At 42.3% G+C, this 20,728-nt stretch overlaps 2 protein-coding genes across 5 annotated transcripts; one reads left to right on the top strand and one right to left on the bottom strand.

Moving 5' to 3' along the window:
* Window positions 1–413: 413 nt before the first annotated feature.
* On the bottom strand, window positions 414–7,914 carry gabpa (GA binding protein transcription factor subunit alpha). 4 transcript variants are annotated; one of them, XM_086123910.1, is made up of 11 exons: window positions 7,777–7,901; window positions 4,731–4,840; window positions 4,393–4,491; window positions 4,157–4,304; window positions 3,632–3,716; window positions 3,333–3,557; window positions 2,657–2,851; window positions 2,531–2,587; window positions 2,325–2,447; window positions 1,709–1,901; window positions 414–1,558 (listed from the first exon to the last, which is right to left on the bottom strand). In XM_086123910.1, exons 3-11 carry the CDS (start codon window positions 4,467–4,469, stop codon window positions 1,339–1,341), a joined length of 1,323 nt encoding a protein of 440 aa, XP_085980036.1. In that variant the 5' UTR covers window positions 4,470–4,491; window positions 4,731–4,840; window positions 7,777–7,901; the 3' UTR covers window positions 414–1,338. The 4 variants fall into 4 exon arrangements, with proteins under 4 accessions (XP_085980036.1, XP_085980038.1, XP_085980037.1 ...); XM_086123912.1 differs by having other exon boundaries at window positions 4,157–4,301; XM_086123911.1 differs by lacking the exon at window positions 4,731–4,840 and having other exon boundaries at window positions 7,777–7,914.
* Window positions 7,915–10,221: 2,307 nt separating this feature from the next.
* u2af1 (U2 small nuclear RNA auxiliary factor 1) lies at window positions 10,222–14,184 on the top strand. The gene is made up of 8 exons (XM_086124464.1): window positions 10,222–10,306; window positions 11,386–11,473; window positions 11,886–11,952; window positions 12,043–12,092; window positions 12,188–12,286; window positions 12,366–12,499; window positions 13,524–13,619; window positions 13,829–14,184. Exons 1-8 carry the CDS (start codon window positions 10,263–10,265, stop codon window positions 13,959–13,961), a joined length of 711 nt encoding a protein of 236 aa, XP_085980590.1. The 5' UTR covers window positions 10,222–10,262; the 3' UTR covers window positions 13,962–14,184.
* The last annotated feature ends 6,544 nt before the right edge of the window (window positions 14,185–20,728 follow it).

The raw sequence follows: 20,728 nt of genomic DNA, 5'->3' as shown, positions 1-20,728 counted from the left end.
TGTGTGCCCTGCGATTGGCTGGCAACTGGTTCAGTGTGTCGCCCTGCGTACTGCCCGAAGACGGCTGGGATCGGCTCCAGCACCCCCCATGACCCTTGTGAGGAAGAAGGGAATTGGAAAATGAATTGATGGATATTCCTAACACTGATTCTTTGTCTATCCTTTTCTTGACTGGTTATTGTTTCGGTCATGTGTCATGGAGTAAAAGACGGGGCAAAACCATGGACTGGTCTGGTCTGGACTTTCGGCAAGTTGGGAGAAAGCCGACGTGAGTGTCAAGCCTTAAGAGCTGTGAGGCAGATGCCGGTCTTCTCCCATGCAGCATCATCGTCTCATTCAGGTCATATTTGACCTTAGGAACCGAAATGTCAACCGTTTGCAAAAAGCAACTCAGTAAATAAATAAAACAGAACAATTATTTGCCACTTTATTCCCCTTATGGACAAAAAAACTGGGTCCAAAATTGAAGGGAACATAGACTAAAATAAAAATACAAAAAGGTTCTTCTATAAAAGGAAAATATGAAAATACACGGGCTGTGGCACGGCTATCAAAAACATGAAACGTGTGTGTCGGTGTACCATATTTTTCGGACTACAAGTTACACTTTTTTCTTAGTTTGGCTGGTCCTGCAACTTGTACTCAGGTGCATCTTAATGTAAATTCTTGTGGATGCTGTATTCCAAACTAGCAAACGTGCTGGGGAGATGGTCTCTTTATTTGTTTGACACAACGGCACACGGTAGATGCCATGGCTACTTCTAACTCTTGGCGCTTGGCAAATACTTTTGGTGCATTACCGCCTCTTTCGACCAGCGAATACAATATTCAATGGTTTATTAGGATTCTGAATTTTTTTTAAATTCTAATCTGGCATTCAGAGTTTTACAGCCAATTCTTGTCTTAATTTGAGTCACCAACAATGTATTTTGAGCTAAAAATATAATTTTATCTTGGGTGCTTTTTCTGTTTTGGTCTTGTTTTTTGTCAAAAGAAACCCCCCCCCCCCCCTCAATTCAACAGTGCTACTTCTAGGTGTGCGTGTGCGTGTTTTGACTGGTCCAATTTATATCCCGGAATGATTTATAGTCCGAAAAATACGATGTGTTTGTGTGTTGTATTAGTGTACATATGTACACAATGATCGTCACTACAGACAAGGAAGACATTATTTCAGTCACATTCAAAGCGTTCACGTGTTGCCACGTCTCATTTGGAATCGCTGTCCACCTCTTTCGTGGTTTTGAAAAAAATGCCGAAATAAAGTGTTCATCCACTCGGCTGTGGCAGCAGGGTTCATCGGGGGAGTTCGAGAGTTCAAGCCTCCCTTCTCCTCCTTCAGCTGTCCTTGTCTAGCGTGGTGGCCAACGTCACTGTGGTGATGGGCTGCCCGATCCCGTGCACCTGCACTCGCGACATCTTCTTCTGCTCGCATTCCGCCACCAGGCTGTTGAGTTCGGCGGCGCTGTATCCGATCAGGGTCCGCAGGTCGCACACAAACTTGTACACGAAGCGCTTGCCCTGCACCTTGCTGATCATGTCACCGTCATAGTAATACCTGCAAGAAGATGCGGTGAGTGAAGATTCTGCCCCATCTTTTTTGGAGCATATTTTCCCAAAACTGGTTCTCAGATTCCAAATTGTTGCACATTGGAGTACACTTGTATCATATGAGCGCACACAGTGTTGAAATACCGTCCAAGCATACCTGAGGGCTCTGCTGAGTTTCTCGTAATTCATTGTGGGCTTGTTCTTCCGCTGGCCCCACTTTTGTGCCACCAGCTCGGGCTGGTTGAGCTTGAACTCGCCCTCCTCGCCCACCCAGGAAATGCAGTCCCTGGCGTCTTTGTCTGTCAGCAGCTCCAGCAGGAACTGCCAAAGCTGGATTTGACCGTTGTTGCCTGTCACCAGAGGAGCAGCTCATTGCTTTTATTCGTTTCATGGCCTCTGCGTCGCTTTCAATTCTTCTTTTTCTGCTCTGAGCAATCGATGCATTTTTTGTGTGTGTGTGAATGATGCCATCACAAAAGTGGTGACTAAAACAGTACTTGTGTCTCTGTCCTGGCTGACATCATTAAGACACACCACAAACTCAATTGTGTTTGGCCTAAACGTGAAACAACTGTCCGCCTTCTGCCCATTCAACAACTTCTTACATCCTACTTATTTATTTGTTTTAACAACACAGTGACTAACTCCATTTTACATTTGTATGGCAATTCAGCTATGCCCTAGCGTTTCAGGAGGTAAGTGTTGCTTGCTGAAGAGAAGTAGAAGATTAGTATTGTGTGCTCTGTACAATGCTTGTGTGGGGTTGACCCTACCTGTGCGGTTGCCGGGAGAACTGCGCTCCTCTCCGGAAATGCGAGGCGTTCGGGGTCCGCGGTTCTGCTTCAATACTTTAATGGCCGTGGGCGTGTTGACTTGAGCCGGTATTATCTGCACAGCTGGACAGTCACGGATAAGATCGAACGCTTGTCAGAACAAAGCAACAGTGGAATAATTGGTTTGAGGTAAAGTCTTGTCTTACGTTGATCAATGGTGACAGTGGCGTCCCCCCCGGACTGGTCCTGGCTTGCCAAAACATCTGAAATTCAAAACCCGAACGTGAGGATTTGTTCCCAGCCAAATGAACAGAAGCATTGAAATGACTTACATTTGCGTAAGAGTTCCAGGTGGCTCCAAAGGATCTCTCCGTTTGGCACTTTCTGGAGGAACTCTTCTTGACTGAAGGCACAAAGGTTTCGACCGGGGATGTGAATGCTCCCGATTTCCATTTCATCAATGTTGAATTCTTTCATCACCCACACAGCCCAGTGGATCGCCTGGTCGGCCGTCCACAGAACGGGGTCTAAAAAGAGAGGGGGGGGGGGGGGCGTACAAGGCTTGTCACAATACTAAAATTCTGACTTCAGTACTATACCTGCAAAAAGTACCTCGATACCACGGCAAAATAAAAAATAAAATAAAAACTGACAAAACAAATCTAAAATTCATGTATATGTGTTACTTCTAAATATTAGGCTACCGTACCCTGATTTTGAACATTTTCAAAGACTTTGGAACATCTGCACCAACAACATGAAAGAATGTTAAACACCATGCAACATTTGAGCACAAACAAAAATAATTTTTGCGCTATAAATACATTTCTATTGGACATTTGTCTTTAACCAAAGCAAACGAAAGCTAACAATTTCCTCTTCCGTCTCACAACCTAAGCAGCATGACATTGGCTGCTAAACTCGAAAAGATGTAATCGACCACAGGCAGATGTTAATTGTTTGGCCTTGGGAGAGGCTTGCCTTCCCCGGGGTGCTCTCATTCCTCACCATATGGGATGCCGAGCCGGACTTGCTCCTTGCGGTACCCTTCCAGTGCAGCGGCCCAGCGCGTCACCTGCTCGGAGGTCTCGTCGGACAGGCCGGATCGCTCCACGGCGATAAGCTGTCCCTCGTCCACCAGCGAGCCCTCCTCCCCCGCCGCATCCGGGTCGATCACCACTTCCACTGTCTCGACGGGCTTCACGATCTCCAAGATGTTCAGCTTCTCGTCGCCTGGATTACGGCGCAAAAGTAGAGAATGCAAATTTGGCTCTTCGAGACTTGTAAGATTGTGGTCTCATCCTTACCTGGTTTGGTGATGAGCTGCAGGCTGAGCTGCACCGTGCCATCTGTTTTGACACCCTGATCAAAGAGGCTGTGATCTGGGTGTAACTACAAACAAGAACAGAACAGGCGACCCCTTTCACAACAGGCTGATTAGTTGACTGACCGTTAACTATGATCTTAAATAATCAAGGTTTCAAGAACCACTCCAACTGTCCGCCACCCGTAACGAACTTTTCTTTTCCTTTTCACACCACAGCGGTGATGATATGAAAAGTGAGATAAACATAGAATCGGAGATCGAACTTGATTGACAGTAGGAAATGGTCTTGCTGCCCGGTCCAATATGAACAGGTGAATAACGCAGATTAATTTTGCCACGCAGATGCAACATCACAGAACGGACTGGGTTCAACTCAGGAGGTTCCGCTGTATTAGGCTTCCAATGTTATTCACAATAGTGAGGCAGCGGTATAACAAAAGTGTATCCTCTCTTTCAGCCACGAGAGCGAGCTTTCTAAAATGAACACTCAAACATGTGGTTTTACCTGAATGTCCTGCAAGCATATTTCAAATGAATCCAGTGACATTTGGAGACGAGGCTCCAACAACTTCTTCAAATTGCCGACTGGCTCGTTGATGTCGATGTCTTGCTGGATCAGATCTGCCGCCATGATGGTCTGTTCCTCCATGCTTCTGGCGAGACAAGACAGGATATTAGAACCGCGAAGCGACGCGACAGCAACGGACGAAGGTGATGGAAAAGAAATACAAGTGTCCTCACCCGTCCTCGATGCATGCTTGTTTTTCCCGTTCGTCAATCTCGATCTCTATCATTTCATCTGATCCACCCTTGGACATTGTCTCTCAAAAGAGTGGCGAGCTGCAGGAAGGGAGACATTGAAGGGATTTATTTCAACATTTTGTGAGGTAATTTCACGCTATTGCTCAGTGTAACCTCATCTTTATTTTAATACCACAACACTACATTCGACACAGTCAATAATGAATGATGCCCTAAATGGTTTTAGCCTTGACATGAAACAATGTGAATATTTACAAATAGTTGTTTCCAGCAACACTGACAAAGCGGGTGAATCTCCAAGGGAGGTGAATGCACACCTTCCGTCCAAATTATTTTGTACTCTTCTCCTGAGGGCTGCCTTTGTCATGAATGCCCCTCTGAGGCTATGGAAGCCCTCTGTGGGCGATGGTTGTGCTGTGAGATGAAACTATAAAAAAGGACAGGGACATTTTATTGGAACATCTGAACCCTGGCCACACGAAAACCAGTTCAAGAGCATCCGCTCTTGTTTTGTGAATGTGATTAGTTGAGTTTAAACACTGCTACATCCCCAGTTTTCAAATTATTTTTGTTATGTTTTACTTCCCCTCCAGAGAAGATTTTCAGTGGGAGCAGGGGTGTGATTTGTATAGATTATAGGTCATATTAGTATTGGACGAAGTTTTTCAGTGATTTATCTTGGTCCCATTTTTATGTGTGTGTGTGTGTATGTATGTATGTATGTGTGTGTGTGTGTGTGTGTATATATATATATATATACACACACCTGTATATCATTTGAAGAGAGCTGTGTAGGCTTTTTACATCCAAAGGATCACTTGTTTATGCACCCGTGTCATTTTGAAAATAGTCATATGAGTATTTCATTTATTGGGAGCTGTTATTCAAAAGGTCATCATTGTTTCAAAGAAAAAAATGTTCTGAAATGACATTTTTTTATACTCATAAGGCAAAAATACAGTCTTTCCCGTTGCTGTCCAAAAATGAAATGTCATGTTTTGCAACATGATTTTTGAAGATGATCATTTTTTGATACATTGGATTTTCTCCAATTAGTCAATGTGCCTCTTCCATGAAAATGAACATTTTTTTTTTAAGTTTTTGAAAAGTTGGTTGTATTGGTCCTTTTACAAATGGTCCTGATACTGGTGTTTGTTTCCCCCCCATTAATGCCAGTAAATACTGCCTCGTGTTGCTGTTGCAAGACACCAGCAGAACCTGAGATCCAAAGTGCCAGGATATGGCAGTCATTTTTCATTTCGACAAAAGCGATAAAATAGATTAGTGTTATTTCTGAGGTATGTATAATTGCGCCAGTATAAGAACAATCACATGTCTTTAACGTTGTTATGAATGTATAAATACGTGAGTGTAATGGGTTTAATGAGTAGTTCGGATCATCTATGCACTTGTATCAATCAGTATTCAGCGGAGGTTGAAGGGCAATAAATTTAAATTGTACAACTGACATGGTTTCTATGAAGTTTGTCTCCATCATTATTAGGGATGTCTTGATAACATTTTTTGGGACCGGAGTCTGAGGGCAAGTTACTTGATTTTGAGTATCTGCCGATACAGAGTTTTGATCAATCCCGCTGCAATAAAATGCAATGAAGAAGAAAAACAAGACCACATCCAAATTGTCTAAACTATCACATTTATTTTGTTTCTTTTGAAATAAGGAACCCCAAGATAATACATTTCCATATTCCTGTAAATCAGCAGTCATTTAAATTGGGTAAAGAACTATATTTTAATTTTGACTTTAGAAAATAAACATTTTAAAATTGATATTTTTCAGCTGATACCGATAAGCTGAGTGGTTGGCCCTGATTTACGATCATCGTATCGGGACAACTCTAATCATGATGCATTTTGTCCTTACTTATGCAAGTGTGTTTCAGTGGGTCCTTATCATTGTTCGCATGCAAGTTTTACAAATCTTTTTGATCAAATTACAATTGCATTGGGCAGCCATGGAACAACTGTATTTACCTTCACTTTACTATTGTGGCCTAAAATTATTCATAATCATGAACATTTTCAAAATATGACATCCAAGTATGGCTGTGTCAGCATCGGAGACACTTAAGAGTTAGTTAAAGTTATATTATTTATCTTATTATATGAAAACGACACTTTTGAAAGGGAAGCTATCCCGTCGAATATTAATGGTCAACCTCTTGAATCCTTTTTGATCACAGGATACTGTCAATAGTGTTTTATGAAGGTCATGACTGGGGAAGTATCCATAAAATGGTCTTAAAGTAAGGGAAGGTGGTTTGGGTATTCATAGCATGCTGGGAATGTTATAAATGGGTGTGGTGTGTGTTCGTGGCGGTGGCCCTGTCAGCCTCCACTATCGTACTATGCCGCCTGGGACCGTCGACAGCTAACGGCTAACGTTAGCACACTCGAGGGCGAGGCTTTGGCGTCTTAAGGCCAAACGCTAGGCCAGCGCACAAGAAAAAGTGCCCACCCCAAAAAGTACACGTAAACGTTGCGAGAGTGGAGATGAATAAACCACGAACTAAACGTCAGGCCGAGTAAGATACTCGGTGACGCCGAGAGTGAACAAAGTTAGCAACACATTTGCAAAGCGGCGCTGTCAGTCTTGGCGTGGGGCGAGGCAAGCCCTCGTTACACAACCGCGGCTCCACCGTAAGCACAAGAAACGCGACCCGATTTTCCGAAACGCACGCGCGGCTTCGTACTTTTCAAAAAGACAAGCGTTAATAGCACTTGAACTCTGAATGGGGGAAAAGTTTGAGAAACGGAAATGGAATAAACGGAAACAAAACAGCATAGGGCAAATGGAAAGGAGCCGGAAATCCTGGCAAAGGTTTACTGCGTTGATAGACTTCCGAGAGCAGCAGTCTGGGTAGCACACGCGTTTACGGCGACACCACTAAGTCCGCGGAAAGACGAAAATCGAGATCCACTCTTGTATTTTATTGTATGATACGTTAGGTTTGGCGCTAACGGTTGATATAATGCGACGAGGGGATCGAACAACGCCCTATATCACTTAACGACGTGTACTACGCACTGTTTCGGGCAGCGGGCGGGCTTGGCTAACACCGCTAGCGACACAGCTAACTTCTTTCTAGAAAAGTCGTTCAGCCATTTACCTTCGTGTATATCCTCAAGATGAGAACATTGGTTGTTGGCCGTTTGTATAAACACAATGGGACGTTCCCTTTCAAGACTGAGCAGGCGGCCACCGCTCGAGGCTAACGATTGCTAGCTCGCTAAGCTAGTGGCAAAACAGCGGGAAGACAGCGAGCACGAGCGGAGCTAACAAAATGGACTTTATTCTACTTCGTTTAGGAGCAACTCTAGTGTATTCAGAAACGACCATACCTCTTATACGTGGAGCCTTGGGTTTAAAATCTGGAAATGTGTTCAATTCGAGGTGGTAGGCTTGACTATATTCTCTCAGTCGAGGCGAACTTTTTGGTCAACTACTACTACTACAACACAGTACAAACACAAGAGAGCGGAGGGCGGGGACTAACTAACTGGCATGACTGAACTTACTTTAAAACTTGTATGGGGAAAACAAGCGCACATTTTTAAAGTTGGTTGGCCATAATTTAATGTATTTCATTGTAGCGCGTCGTACCTTGTAAAAAAAGCAGTTTTGTCTTGATATATAGATGATTGTTCATGGATGTGCATGTCTAACAGTAACAAAATTGCATCTATAAAACAGTTGCATAACAATTTAGTTTAGCTGTTTCATAATTCACAGTTGTGTTCAGTTTTATCAACGAGCAGAATTTGTAATATTTAACCCATTTAATCCCAAATTTTTCCCAGATATTTAAAAGTCAAAATCAGGTGTCATTGGTAGCCCTTTTAAGTAATCAGTAATAAAAAATTTTAGAGCCCTGTAAATTAAATCATTGTTGTCCTTCACAAATGTGACCGGTGGGATTAAATGGGTTAAAATTTATAACAGTGTTTTATCCTTGGGCTTTGTTTTAGCATTGTTTTAGTGTTGTTTTAAGTTAATATTTATTGGTTTAACTGTCATGTTTCTGTTTTTTTAACTTTTAAATTCAGCAGTTTGTATGCAGCTGTAGTTGTTTTTAAAGTGCTCTATAAATTTGAGTTGAGTACCATCCTTCAATGAAAACATGAATGATCTGGCAAAACGGATTTTTTTAATGGGATTCTAATTTACTGGTAAGGCATTTCAGAACAACACAATCATTGAACAAAACAAGAATAAATAAAATAATGACACGGCATCAGCATCATCACCATTTCACAAATTCTGTTCATGTATGTAAACGTACAGTATGAGCACCACTACAGTATGTATACTACACTCTTGTGTGTCTATCACACTTTGTAACCCTGAACTGACCTCCATAAATAATTCTCTACCACCATAGGCATGATTGTACCAAGTACATTTTGGGTACCATCCATTCATAATCATCCATTTGGGTTGTGTGTGAGTTCGACAACGTACACCCTTCACAGGGGTTACCAACTCTGGCCCTCGAGGACCTGAGTTGGTGACCCCAGCTTTGACAAATGACCATTCCCACTCACGTTCACATCGGTGGATAATTTCGTGTCTTCAATGAATCTTAACATGTTTTGGCGATGTGAGAGGAAGTTCACACAAGATGGACAAAATACAAACGTCACACCTTTTCTCTGTTGAGTTCAAGTGTAAAGAGATAAATCAGCTAAATAAACATATTTCTCTTTGCTCTCCTGTGCATCTGTATCAAACTCTATAATGCAATTCAATTACTTTTTAGAAACTAGGAAAACTTGCAACTAATTAAATAGTAAATCCCTCTACACCCCAACATATATTTGCATATATTGTATTTTATTTGTGAGTTGGAATAATGACATTTACTGGATACTAAAGATACATCTGTCCTATATTGATAAAAGATGTGTATTGGTGTGTATAAGTGGACATGTACAAAACTCCACACAATCTGTGTCCAAATCTATTGGCCGCATCCTTCAAACGCCGAATTTGAGGACATCATGACTTAACTTCCCCTTGCACCTCAACTGCACACTGCTCTCTACATTCACGGCCTCGAATGTGGCCTTTGTTTCCATGGAGATGGCCCCTGAGGGAAGGCTGCTTTGGATCGCACTTTTATAGCCCACATTGCTCTCCTCTTCTTCAAGATTGTCCAAATTCACCACGGTTTATGCAGCCCATGAAGAGAAACCTTCGAATGACTCAATCGCGAGCATACCTTGGAGGATGTAGCCTACAAATTGGGACGCAGCACTGGAAATCTTTTTTTTTTCCTGGAGCGATTTACAATTGGGCCTATTCAGTCAAACATATATTTCATTCAAAGATTATCGTCAATTTAAGGCCCACACAAATCAATGCAATTATGAAAAAATGCTGAAGATTATTTTAGCACAGTCCTTGAAAGATACTCACCCTACCTCTTATTTTGAAAGCCATTCCAGACTGAAATGCACAGCGATGTACATTTTTGGTAAAGGTGTTTCCCTTTCAAAATAAAAGTGATTTTTCTTATGTTGCATCGTCTGAACATTTGAGTACATTTCCCAGTTTGTGACAAATCGTGAGAACCATGCGATACAAATGCTTTATGAGTGAATAGCGACGCTTCTTGTCAATATGAAATTGTTTTCTTTTCCATTCGAAAGTGTTTCAACCTGGTAGTAAAATACAGTAATATGGGTGAAAGGATTACATTTAGCTCCCGATAATAGCGTTGTTTCTCGTAGAACGCTAATCACCGTTGGCTGAAACTGCACTTCTTTTATTGTGAAGGGGTGGGACGGAAAGCGTGGTGTTGCTTGTAGAGCACAGGCTAGCCAAGATGGCGGAGTACTTGGCGTCGATTTTTGGGACAGAGAAAGACAAGTAAGCAATTTTATCAATAATTTGTCGTTTAGTAAAAGCGATTCTGTATGTTTTACGTCCATAGGTGCTCCCATGCTCTTGTGAGCATGCTGTGGTACAGCTTTTGAAGAGCTACATTATTGGCGGCTAACGCTAAGTAGCGTTAGCTACCTGGCTAGCTAGAAAATGCCGCGCTGCTTACATTTCTTGGCCTGCAACGTCAACCTGCCAAATAGTTCTGGAATACTCCTACAAGTTACCGTTGCTTATTAAAAATACAATGGTTTAATGGGTTGAGTCACTGGGAGTGGTGTTTTTATGGATTAGGCGCATAAATGGTTGCATTCAAGTCAAGTCTTTGTTTGAATGAAAACGATGGGTAGCATGCTATGTAGCATCTCGACCACATTCTTATCGCAGCACAGTAGCACATTAGACACATGTAAACCCCGATACGGATTTAAATTGGATCAGAATCTTACTATTATTATTTAGCTTCAGCATTAAAATACATTAGCCTTCTTGCCGGTACTCACTTTCATGAGCAGTATTCCCGTTTTACATTCTCGGTAGATTCTAGTTTTATCTAATTAATTATTGTTATAATTATTTTTACACTTTTGTTTTGAAGTTCTTTTACAACATAATTATTGTGAAAAATCATTAACAAGTTCAGTGTCTTCACATGTGAAACATTTTACGACAAGGTTAAGTGCTGTTTTGTTGGCGTTGTACAAAATATTAACATCAGGAGTGTTTAATAATTGAGGCACACATGATTTGAGGTAAACGAATATTTTTTTCTGCCTGCTATGTAAATGCACTTGAATCAAAGGTTGGTCGTTCTTTTTTCCCCTCTATTTAGTTCCCATAATATTTAGGGGGGGAATAATTTGTTTAGAAAATAAGACCACCTCTTGATCAGGGCTGCCAAAAATGATGAAGGGCAGTGTATAAACATAATGCATCATCTTTACAAGTGTCCACATTTTCAAATGATGACTTCAACATTCCTCGGAGTTTTGAGACGCCCTGCTCTATTCTTTACAAGTCTTTAGCTCAACTGTACTTTGGACTCTCTCTTGTGCTTCCCTCTCCAGAGTAAATTGCTCCTTTTATTTTAAAATTGGTGCCTGTCGACATGGTGACCGCTGTTCCAGATTACACAATAAACCCACTTTCAGCCAGGTAAATGAAGCTTTTTGTATCCTACATGTTAAATATCGCATCAGATACTACCTATATAAAATTAATGAGGTAAGATGCATTTTCACTGAGGACTGATGTGATTTGAAATGTTTATTATCTTTGTAGTTGCAGTGTTATAGACAAGCAATTTGGCGTCACGTAAGGGTCGAAATTTTGCGATTCTCTCTGTATGAAAACTCTCCAAACAAAATAATAGACATATTGTTATAAAATTAGTGGAAAAAATATTTCATTGAGTGATTCTATTGGTTCTCATGAGATTGTACCGGTGTTCCTAATGTCCACCGAGTATATAACTGCTCTGTCGGAGGGTACAGAATTGAAGTTGTCGGGCCGCTTCCATTTCAACTCATTAGAAAGCCTCCTGAATTTTCTGCACATTGGCTTTCAGACCATCGCCCTTCTGAATATTTACCGCAACCCTCAGAACAGCGCCCAGTCTGCTGACGGCCTCACCTGTAAGCATCTTAATATGTCGTTGGAATAAATGCACTGATATCACAAGTACTGGCGTGTGCCTCATTGTCGTTCTCCGTTGTGTCCACCAGGTGCCATCAGTGACATGGAAATGCAGGAGCACTATGATGAGTTTTTCGAGGTAAGCTTTCTTGTACATTGATACTTTCCAAAGCATCCGTTTCTTTCAGGACACAGATAAGATGACGCCTGATTGTTCCCCCACTGCGCTCTTAGGAGGTCTTCACAGAAATGGAGGAGAAGTATGGCGAGGTGGAGGAAATGAATGTGTGTGACAACCTGGGAGACCACCTTGTGGGGAACGTATATGTTAAGGTGGGTGTCCGGTGTCTCTCTTTTCTATTTACTCATTATTATTATTACTTTTTTAAATGTTGTGATTGTTCCCTTGTAGTTCCGTTGTGAGGAGGATGCCGAGAAAGCCGTGATCGACCTGAACAATCGCTGGTTCAACGGGCAGCCCATCCATGCTGAGCTTTCTCCTGTCACAGACTTCAGGGAAGCTTGCTGTCGCCAGTATGAAATGGGGTGAGTGTGTGTGTGTGCGTGCGTGTGCGCGCCCCTGAGGCTTTGCTGATCGCCCTCATGATCCTCAAGTTCAGCTGGGATTTGTACGATGAAAGAGACTGCTGGGTAACCTTCAAACACTTTCATTTTTAAACGCACAAGCTGACAAACTCAAGTACAAAGTCATCTTCGGTTTATGATGGACTTCCGTCTTTGGAATCATTGTGACAAAAAACACCCACAGTGTTTTAATCCCCGGACTGAAATTTAAACTCTGAAAATGTTGTGCAACTTTAAATTCTTTTGAATTTATTTTTGTCCCATTCATTATTTTGGACTGAACTTTCAAGTACACCTCAAACTTTCTCGAAAAAAATAATTCTTGAGCCTGTTCAGTCAGCATCAGGGTTTTAATCGTTTTTATTTGTATTTGTAGTTAGCTTTTTATTTTGTTTTAATTTTTGGTTTTCAAATTCAGTTAGTATATTTCGTTCGCTTTCATTACTTAGAACTGTCATCAGCGGACTAGTTTACCTAAATCATAGGTGTCAAACTCAGGTCCTGGAGGGCCGCTGCCCTGCATGTTTTCCAAGTCTCCCTGTTGCAACACACCTGATTCAAATGATCAGATCATCAGCAAGCTCTGCGCAAGCCCGACATTGAACCTGTTCATTTGAATAAGGTGTGTTGCAACAGGGAGACTTGGAAAAACATGCGGGGCAGGGGCCCTCCGGGACCTGAGTTTGACACCTATGGACCTAAATTAAGAAATATGTATTTCTTGAACCTGTTGTGGCAACACAACATGACCTTGAATGGACTAGTAGAATAAATACTAACTTTGAAATCAATGAATAATTGTTTTACCAACCGTGATTTAAATCTCAATCAAAATAATTGTTTTGTTTTGGGGTTTTTTTTTTTCTTGGGGGGTCAGTAATCCTCCAGCGCCGATAATCTCGGCGATACATTTCAAGTGTCTGAAATTACTCTCCTCCTGTTAGCTTGTATGCTTTCTGTGCTCTGAGTGTTCCTCCTTCCACAGGGAATGCACTCGAGGTGGCTTCTGCAATTTCATGCATCTGAAGCCCATCTCTCGTGAGCTGAGGAGAGAGTTGTATGGACGTCGCCGGAAGGGAGGGTACGTTTACACAGATGCTTGTCTAGTAAATCATGAGAGTGTTACAAATGTCCCAAAATCGTGTAGCAGGCTTTTGTGATTGTGCACATGCAAGCTACGCAGTGTTGATGCTTTGCTGATTTTTGTGTTGCTGCAAGACCACGGTTGGTCAGTCCAAATTCATTTGCATTTAGAAGTGATTGCTAATTTGCTCTTCCTTCTCCGTGTAGCCGTCACAGGTCCCGGTCACGCTCCAGAGACCGGCGATCCCGTTCAAGGGACCGGGACAGAGGAGGCCGAGGGGGCGGCCGCGACCACGATAGACGCCGCTCCAGGGATAGAGAGCGCTCGGGACGTTTCTGAACCACAAGCCACGACAACTTGCTTCCTTGTACCATTCTCACCAATTGTTGTTTTTGCCTCTCTCTTTTTTTCTTCTTTTTTTTAAATTTTTTTAAAAGTTTGTACCCTCCCGCTTATATTGTAGGAAGAATTGAGTGGTGCCAGATGTTGAAGCTGTGACGGCTATAAGTAACTTGTTATGTTCTGAAATGACTTTCACCCCATTAAAATTTTTATGTAACGATGTGTGATGTCAGTAATTTGTCTATGTAACTTTTTAGGCCTTATCTGGTGTCAGTTTTAATATGACATTAACACTCTCATATTGAATTTATGACATATATCCAATTATACTTTTGAACACTCACTGTTGGAGACCCATTTGAGCAGGGTGCTATCAAGTGCGGTGAGAAGGGCGTTCTAACGAGCTATGCTGGTTTAGGGACTCGCAAAGGGCTTTTTGGTGATGCTGATGTTCTTATCGACTCATCCATAGAGTTTAAATTACCACAATTCACATATACCTGATATACCGTACTGTTGATCTGAACTGCATCAAACTCACAATGCTGTACCCCCACAAAGCAAAATTGGGATCAGGAATGAAAATCACGGAGTTGGTAAACATATGTAAGGCAATGACATCGTGTTTGTGTATATTATGGATACTTACATAAAAACAAAACCTTGTGATAAAGAAAAAAAATATGTACCAAGGTTTTCTCTGTATGATATTGGGTGACACACGAGTGGTAGAAAATGTGGAATGAAAGATGAGAATGAATTTCTTATTCCCCTTTCCTACCTTGACATCCTGTTTAGAAAGTAAGCCGTAAATTGCTGGTAAGTGACACTTTGCCCGACAGGGTCAGCTCACTGCTCCTCGAATAACGTCAGCATTTTCCCTTCCTCTGGTTGGTCAGAACAAGCTCTATAATTGTGATAATCAGCACTTCCATTGAGTGATATCTTTCGTTTGCACCTTTTTATATGCTTCTGTCGTGTTAAGACAGAGTAATTCCCACCTTCTCCACCTGTCGCTGTAACAAATGACCCAGCCTATGGACACAAATGTGTGCTTTCACACAGTGACACGGCATCCCGCAATCCGATAATTAGATGTTTGCCGAAATACTTATCAAACCATGACAAGTGATTGTCAGTGAATGTGATCATGATTTGAGTTTAATTTTCCACCCTTCCTCCCTCATTTACTTTCCGTCTCTGCTTTGACGCCCTCAAAAAAAGCAGAAGAGAACAGACACGTGCCATCATTCGATGACCACAAACCCGTGTCTGTGTGTGTGTGTGTGTGGTGATGAATAGCGTATGTGAATTCAGACAGATGACGCATGTCCACTTCCCTCCCGGCCTTTCACGCACTCCTGTGCCTGCTGCGAATAATTGCAGAAACCGGCAGTTCAGTTGTCGCCTCGGAGCCAAGAGTCTCGTGAGGGCTGAAAACAAAAAGTACTTTTCAGAGCATGTGATGCATGTGTAGGGCCTGGTCAAATGTCCTCAAAACCATGCCGGCTCGAACAGTGTGTTTTGAGTTGAGCTGCTCAAATTCCTTTTCCTCCACCAATATTTACAATGGAGCTTGTGCAAGGTTTGGTTGTGTTTAGCTGCTCGCATTATTCCTTTTAAAATTAGACTAAAGAGGACAAAACAATTATCCTAGGTTCTGCCGTTGGCTAGGGTACAGCGCCGGATTCTGGTGGTTAAAATAAATCCTTTTAAACTCAAGAAAAAAAACGTTCATTTGGGTTGATATGCTGCGTCAACGCGCCGGTGTATGCTCCACTCCCATATAATTGAATGAGAAATGCAAATGTAGTATTTGGGTGCGAGTCTGTGCTCCAGCAATAATGCTAGGTTGCCGGTGCTTATGTCACCCAGGCCTCTCCAGCAATAATGCTGGAGCACAGACTGCTAAATCTATAAATAACTTATTTATTATGGTAGAGTTTTTAACCAATCATATTTCAGATAGCTTGTGTTGCCAGGTAAACTATACTTGCTCGGGGCCTTCAGATTAAACAGAGCAGGCCCCAGTGCGCTGTAAATGAACGGGCAGAGTCAGTTTGCAATAGCCAATCAGATCACGAGTCTGCGTACCAGGGCCAGCTCGAAGGGTTTACGTCGACACTGGACGTGTGCGTTTGGTGATTGCATTAGCACCTGCTAGAGGAAGCTGTTGCTGCATTTTGACCCAAAATGGCCGAAGGAGAAGACGTTGAATTGGTTACAGGACTACTTTCCACACAATTTTCAAGACGGACCTTCCACTGGATTTACCAATTGAAGTTGTTTTACCAAGGCAGCAATGAAACATCAGAGCTCGGCTGGGCACTTACAAGCTACGGTGCGTTTAAAAACGTTTGGGGACACTCGCGTAGATCTACAGCTCAGTGAACAGGCACTACATTGGTGAGTAAATGAATTTTATTTTACATTTCTTGATTGGACGCTCTAAATTGTCCCTAGGTGTGAGTGTGGGCGTGGATGGTTGTTCGTCTCTGTGTGCCCTGCGATTGGCTGGCAACTGATTCAGGGTGTCCCCCGCCTACTGCCCGAAGACGGCTGGGATAGGCTCCAGCACCCCCCGCGACCCTGGTGAGGATCAAGCGGTTCGGAAAATGGATGGATGGATGGATTTCTTCTTGTTATTTTATTTCGTTAGTATTAATGGTCACGAAATAAAATGACAAAGATACAAAAATGTATCAAAAAAATCAGCTCACCTGCAATTTATAATGGCTCATTGTAGTCAGCTTCGTGCACTAAAATTCGTTCAATCTCAGCTGCTCAACATTTTCAATTATTTGTTGTTGTATAGCCTATTCTCAAAATGCAAATGATCTGTTCATTTTATTTTCAAAGAATCGTTTGTTATTGTGTGGTTGGTTTCTTATATGAAACTGCGACATTGCGCATATTTTTAAATCATCTTTTTATTTTTGACAATATCTGTAAATTTAGTTTCCTGCTCTTTATTGTGAATGCATACTTGATGGTTGTAAAATGCTCCTGAAATTAAGTGCTGCCTGACGAGCCTATATTGTGTTAATGTATGTGACGTCATTGAAGGCCTACGGTTGAAATGCACGGCCCGCCACTGCAGCAATTACTATAAGAAGCTGCAAGGTTATGAATCTACGTTATACAGTATATTCTGGGTTAATTGCTTTCCTTGACTTCCTCCGAATTCCTCAAGTCATTGTCATCAGGAGTTGTGACATAGTGTTGCTTTCAGTGGTGCTATGTAAATGGGTTGACTGTGTTTCTAATCGGACCAAGGACACAGGGATACGTGATCCATTCACACCGCACACATTCGCACTTGGGTGTGAGTGACACGTCCACGCGAGTGACACAAACGTCACCTTGGCATTCACACGGCACTCGGCTCCGAGCAGGAAGTTCGTCAGCGCTCTGTTGCCGGTGCTTATGTCACCCAGGCCTCTTGTCCCACTGTCCTATCACGGCCCCCCACCAACCCCACATGCCCACAGCCCTCAGGCCATCATTATCCAAATCATTGACGGCTAGGGTGGGTGATGAGGAGGAGGGGCGTCATGCAGTCGTGGCACCTGCAGTCACGACCCCGCGTCTGGGAGCTTGCGTCACACGGAGGCGGCTCTGATAGCAGCTTGATTGTCACGTCCATTAGTGGAGGGGGTCGCTCAATAGAAGGTGAAAATAGCTCCACTCTCTCTCTCTCTCTCTCTCTCTCTCTCTCTCTCTCTCTCTCTCTCTCTCTCTCTTTCTTTCTCTCTTTTTGTCTGGCTGGCTGGAAATAACAATACAAAGACTGTGTTCGAAATTACTTTAAAGGGCCCTATATAAGGAGCATGCCAACTCCCATTGCAGCACTAGTACACGTAGCGTTATATTTTATTGGATCGAGGCGGGGCAATTGAGAAAACGGTAAGCGAATTAAATGATCATTTTCGTCCCGTCGCATACCAAGAGATGATGCTCAGCGCGACAGTTGGCATTGATTCTTTTGTTGCGTTTATCGAAATGGTATGTTAGCTATGTACAAAAGCGTTGTCAATAGAGCCCTTGTTCTTTCACTAACATTCAATATCAAGACACCCTGTGCCAGATTCAGCGGCTCCTCTCTCTCCTGTGGTTGAGAGGAAAGAAATTTCATCTGTGCTGTACGTTGCACATAGAGCACATTTGACAATAAAGTTGAACTTGAACCTTAATCCCTCGAACCTGATCTGAAAAAGCTCCAGTTTGTCTTTTGTCTTTCTTTTCTGACCAACGAATTTTCACTCAAGGAAAATGAGAGCTTCCATTTTGATCAAGTGCAGATGAACCGTCCTGAGCTTTGGACATTTTCAACTTTAAAAACCACATTAGCCTACAAACCTTGCAAGCTTGACATCGTTGCTCATCCTAGATAAGGAATTCTTCATTAAGGAGGGCTACATAGAGGAGTCAGGCAAGGGGAAGACCCCATACACGTCACATTTCTGTGACAAAACAAATCAAGTGTCCCTGTCACAGCTTCTCTCAGGGCCTGTAGCACAGCAGATTGAGACAACAGATAATGTGCTTATTTTTTTTTTTTAATAACATGTATAGATCAAAGGCAGCGAAACACAGCCCGCAGGAGAATCATATTGAATTACAGATGTAGATAAAAGCAAAAAACAAAACAAAAACAACAACAACTAATAAAAAGGACACATGCAAGACAATGTGATTGTTGTGTTGGTGTGAATTCTGTCTTCATGCGTCACACGAATTTCCTTCAGGGGAGTGCCAGCCATCTGAATATAACCTTTTAACTGTGTTTATTGTTCCTTACTTTTCTCACATTTCTTGTCCTCCTCACAGATGGCTTGTAGCTTGCAAATGGGATTGTTCGGAAAAAGAACGTGGGATGGGGTGGGAGGCTGACAAACATTCCCGGCTGAGTGAAAACCAACATTCGGGGGGCATACAGTCCCCTCCCAAAAGATTTAGAATGGAAAGGTCAACTTCTTTGCTTTTGTTGTATTCTGAAGATATTTGGGTTTCCCGATCGAATATGAAGATGAGACAAAAATTCAGAAGTCCCGCTTTTATTTCATGGCATTTACATCAAGATGACAGAGCAACTTTTGTTTGAAGCCAACCGGTTTTCAAGTGAGCAAAAGTATTGGAACATACATTATTAAATTAGCTTGAAGTGAATAACATTTCACATTTGGTGGCATACTTGTTACTGCATTACACCTGCAACCCATTGACTGAACCAGACTGTTGCATTCTTCGTTTGAAATGCTTTTCCGGGGCCTTTACAGCAGCCTTTTTCAGTTCGTGTTAGTTTCTGGGGGTTTCTCCCTTCAGTCTCCTCTTCAGGCGGTAAAAATGCATACTGAATTGGGTTAAGGTCCTTTGTTGTGTTGGCAGTGGGTTTTTCAATCATCGTCGTGTTGGAGAGCTCCAGTCTACCTTTAAGGACCCATTTCAGTTTTATAACGTCAAATATAATAAAAAGGATGTGTTTATCGTGCTTTGTAGAGCCGGTCCTCAAAGTTATTTTATTTGTAAACATAGAAATGATTTCCATCCCCTGTACTAGGCGCCTGAAGGTGTCTCTGAGGGGAACTTTTAAGCTTTCCTGTTGATGAAAGCTAAAGTTCAGCAGCCAGTGCGGCTTAATAAATACTTGATGAGATGCTAGCGCAGCATGATGCTGTGTGGGAGAAACAAATCCAAAGAAGAAATTAACCGGTGTCAAGGCTGCCATTCAAATTTCTCTTTCTCTTTGCAGCCTGCCTCTTTTCTCTCTCATCTGCAATTTTTGCCGGTTATTGACGTCTGCAGTGTGGTTCCCCTCCACCCCCCCCCCCCACTTCGTTGGTGACCTTGCACAGCTCCAGCTTACGCAACATTCGCAGAGCTGTGATGACCGAGGAGTCCACTGCGACTCAACACATACAGCACACAAACGACCTCAATTCTAAATTCATGAAACATTTATAATAAAATAAGTTTTCATGTTAAAAATTGATGTTAAAGTTTTTAAACATGTCCTGTTCAACCGCTTCATTGCTTTGGGTGGTGGATTGGTAGGCTTTTTCATGCCGCAACAGTTTTGCTGTGTAACAGTACATTTTGAGATCCACTTTGTATTGAGTATGAATATTTCGTGGAAATGCAGACAGACCGAATGAGGTCTGAGAAGGGACAGACAGAGGAAAAAGAGTCACTGGAGGAAAAATAGAGCAAAAGAAACAACAGCGGCAGTGGACTGGGAAGGCGGCGCCGCACTCTGTGAAGAAGGGACATTTTTTTGCAGCAAATAGGACAGGGTGGCACAGGACCGGAAATAACAGTGGAGCGTATAAGCAATTGAGGATAGGACAGAAAAGGAGCGGTTAGAGCATGACAAGCATATCCATGACAAAACAGGACAGGAGAGAGGATCGGACAGAAAATGACTGAAAGTATTGGACAAAACAGGACAAGGCATGGCAGAGAACGACAGGAAAGAATTGACCGGTTGCTCATGCGTGAATAGAATTTCAGAAAAAAAAATTCCACCTGTTGGTGAACCTTACCCTTAATTTGTAAATGCTACTGAAAATATTCCTATCTAACATAAACTATTAGTAAACAATACAAAACGTCTTTATTTGTGTAGCGCTTTCACAACAGCTGCAGCTGTAACAAAGAGCTTTACGGAACATATAAAAACAGGAAGACAAGATTTCTTCCATGATCTCTGATGAGAAATGTTGTAAAAATTGACCACTGTTATTTTTGTAAGCTTGCCCCCCCCG

The sequence above is a fragment of the Hippocampus guttulatus genome, chromosome 11 (assembly GCF_054856545.1).
Source record: "Hippocampus guttulatus isolate MCC_2025c chromosome 11, RoL_Hgut_1.0, whole genome shotgun sequence".
In the NCBI taxonomy this organism is placed as follows: domain Eukaryota; kingdom Metazoa; phylum Chordata; class Actinopteri; order Syngnathiformes; family Syngnathidae; genus Hippocampus; species Hippocampus guttulatus.
This window is presented reverse-complemented; position numbering and strand designations above follow the sequence as displayed.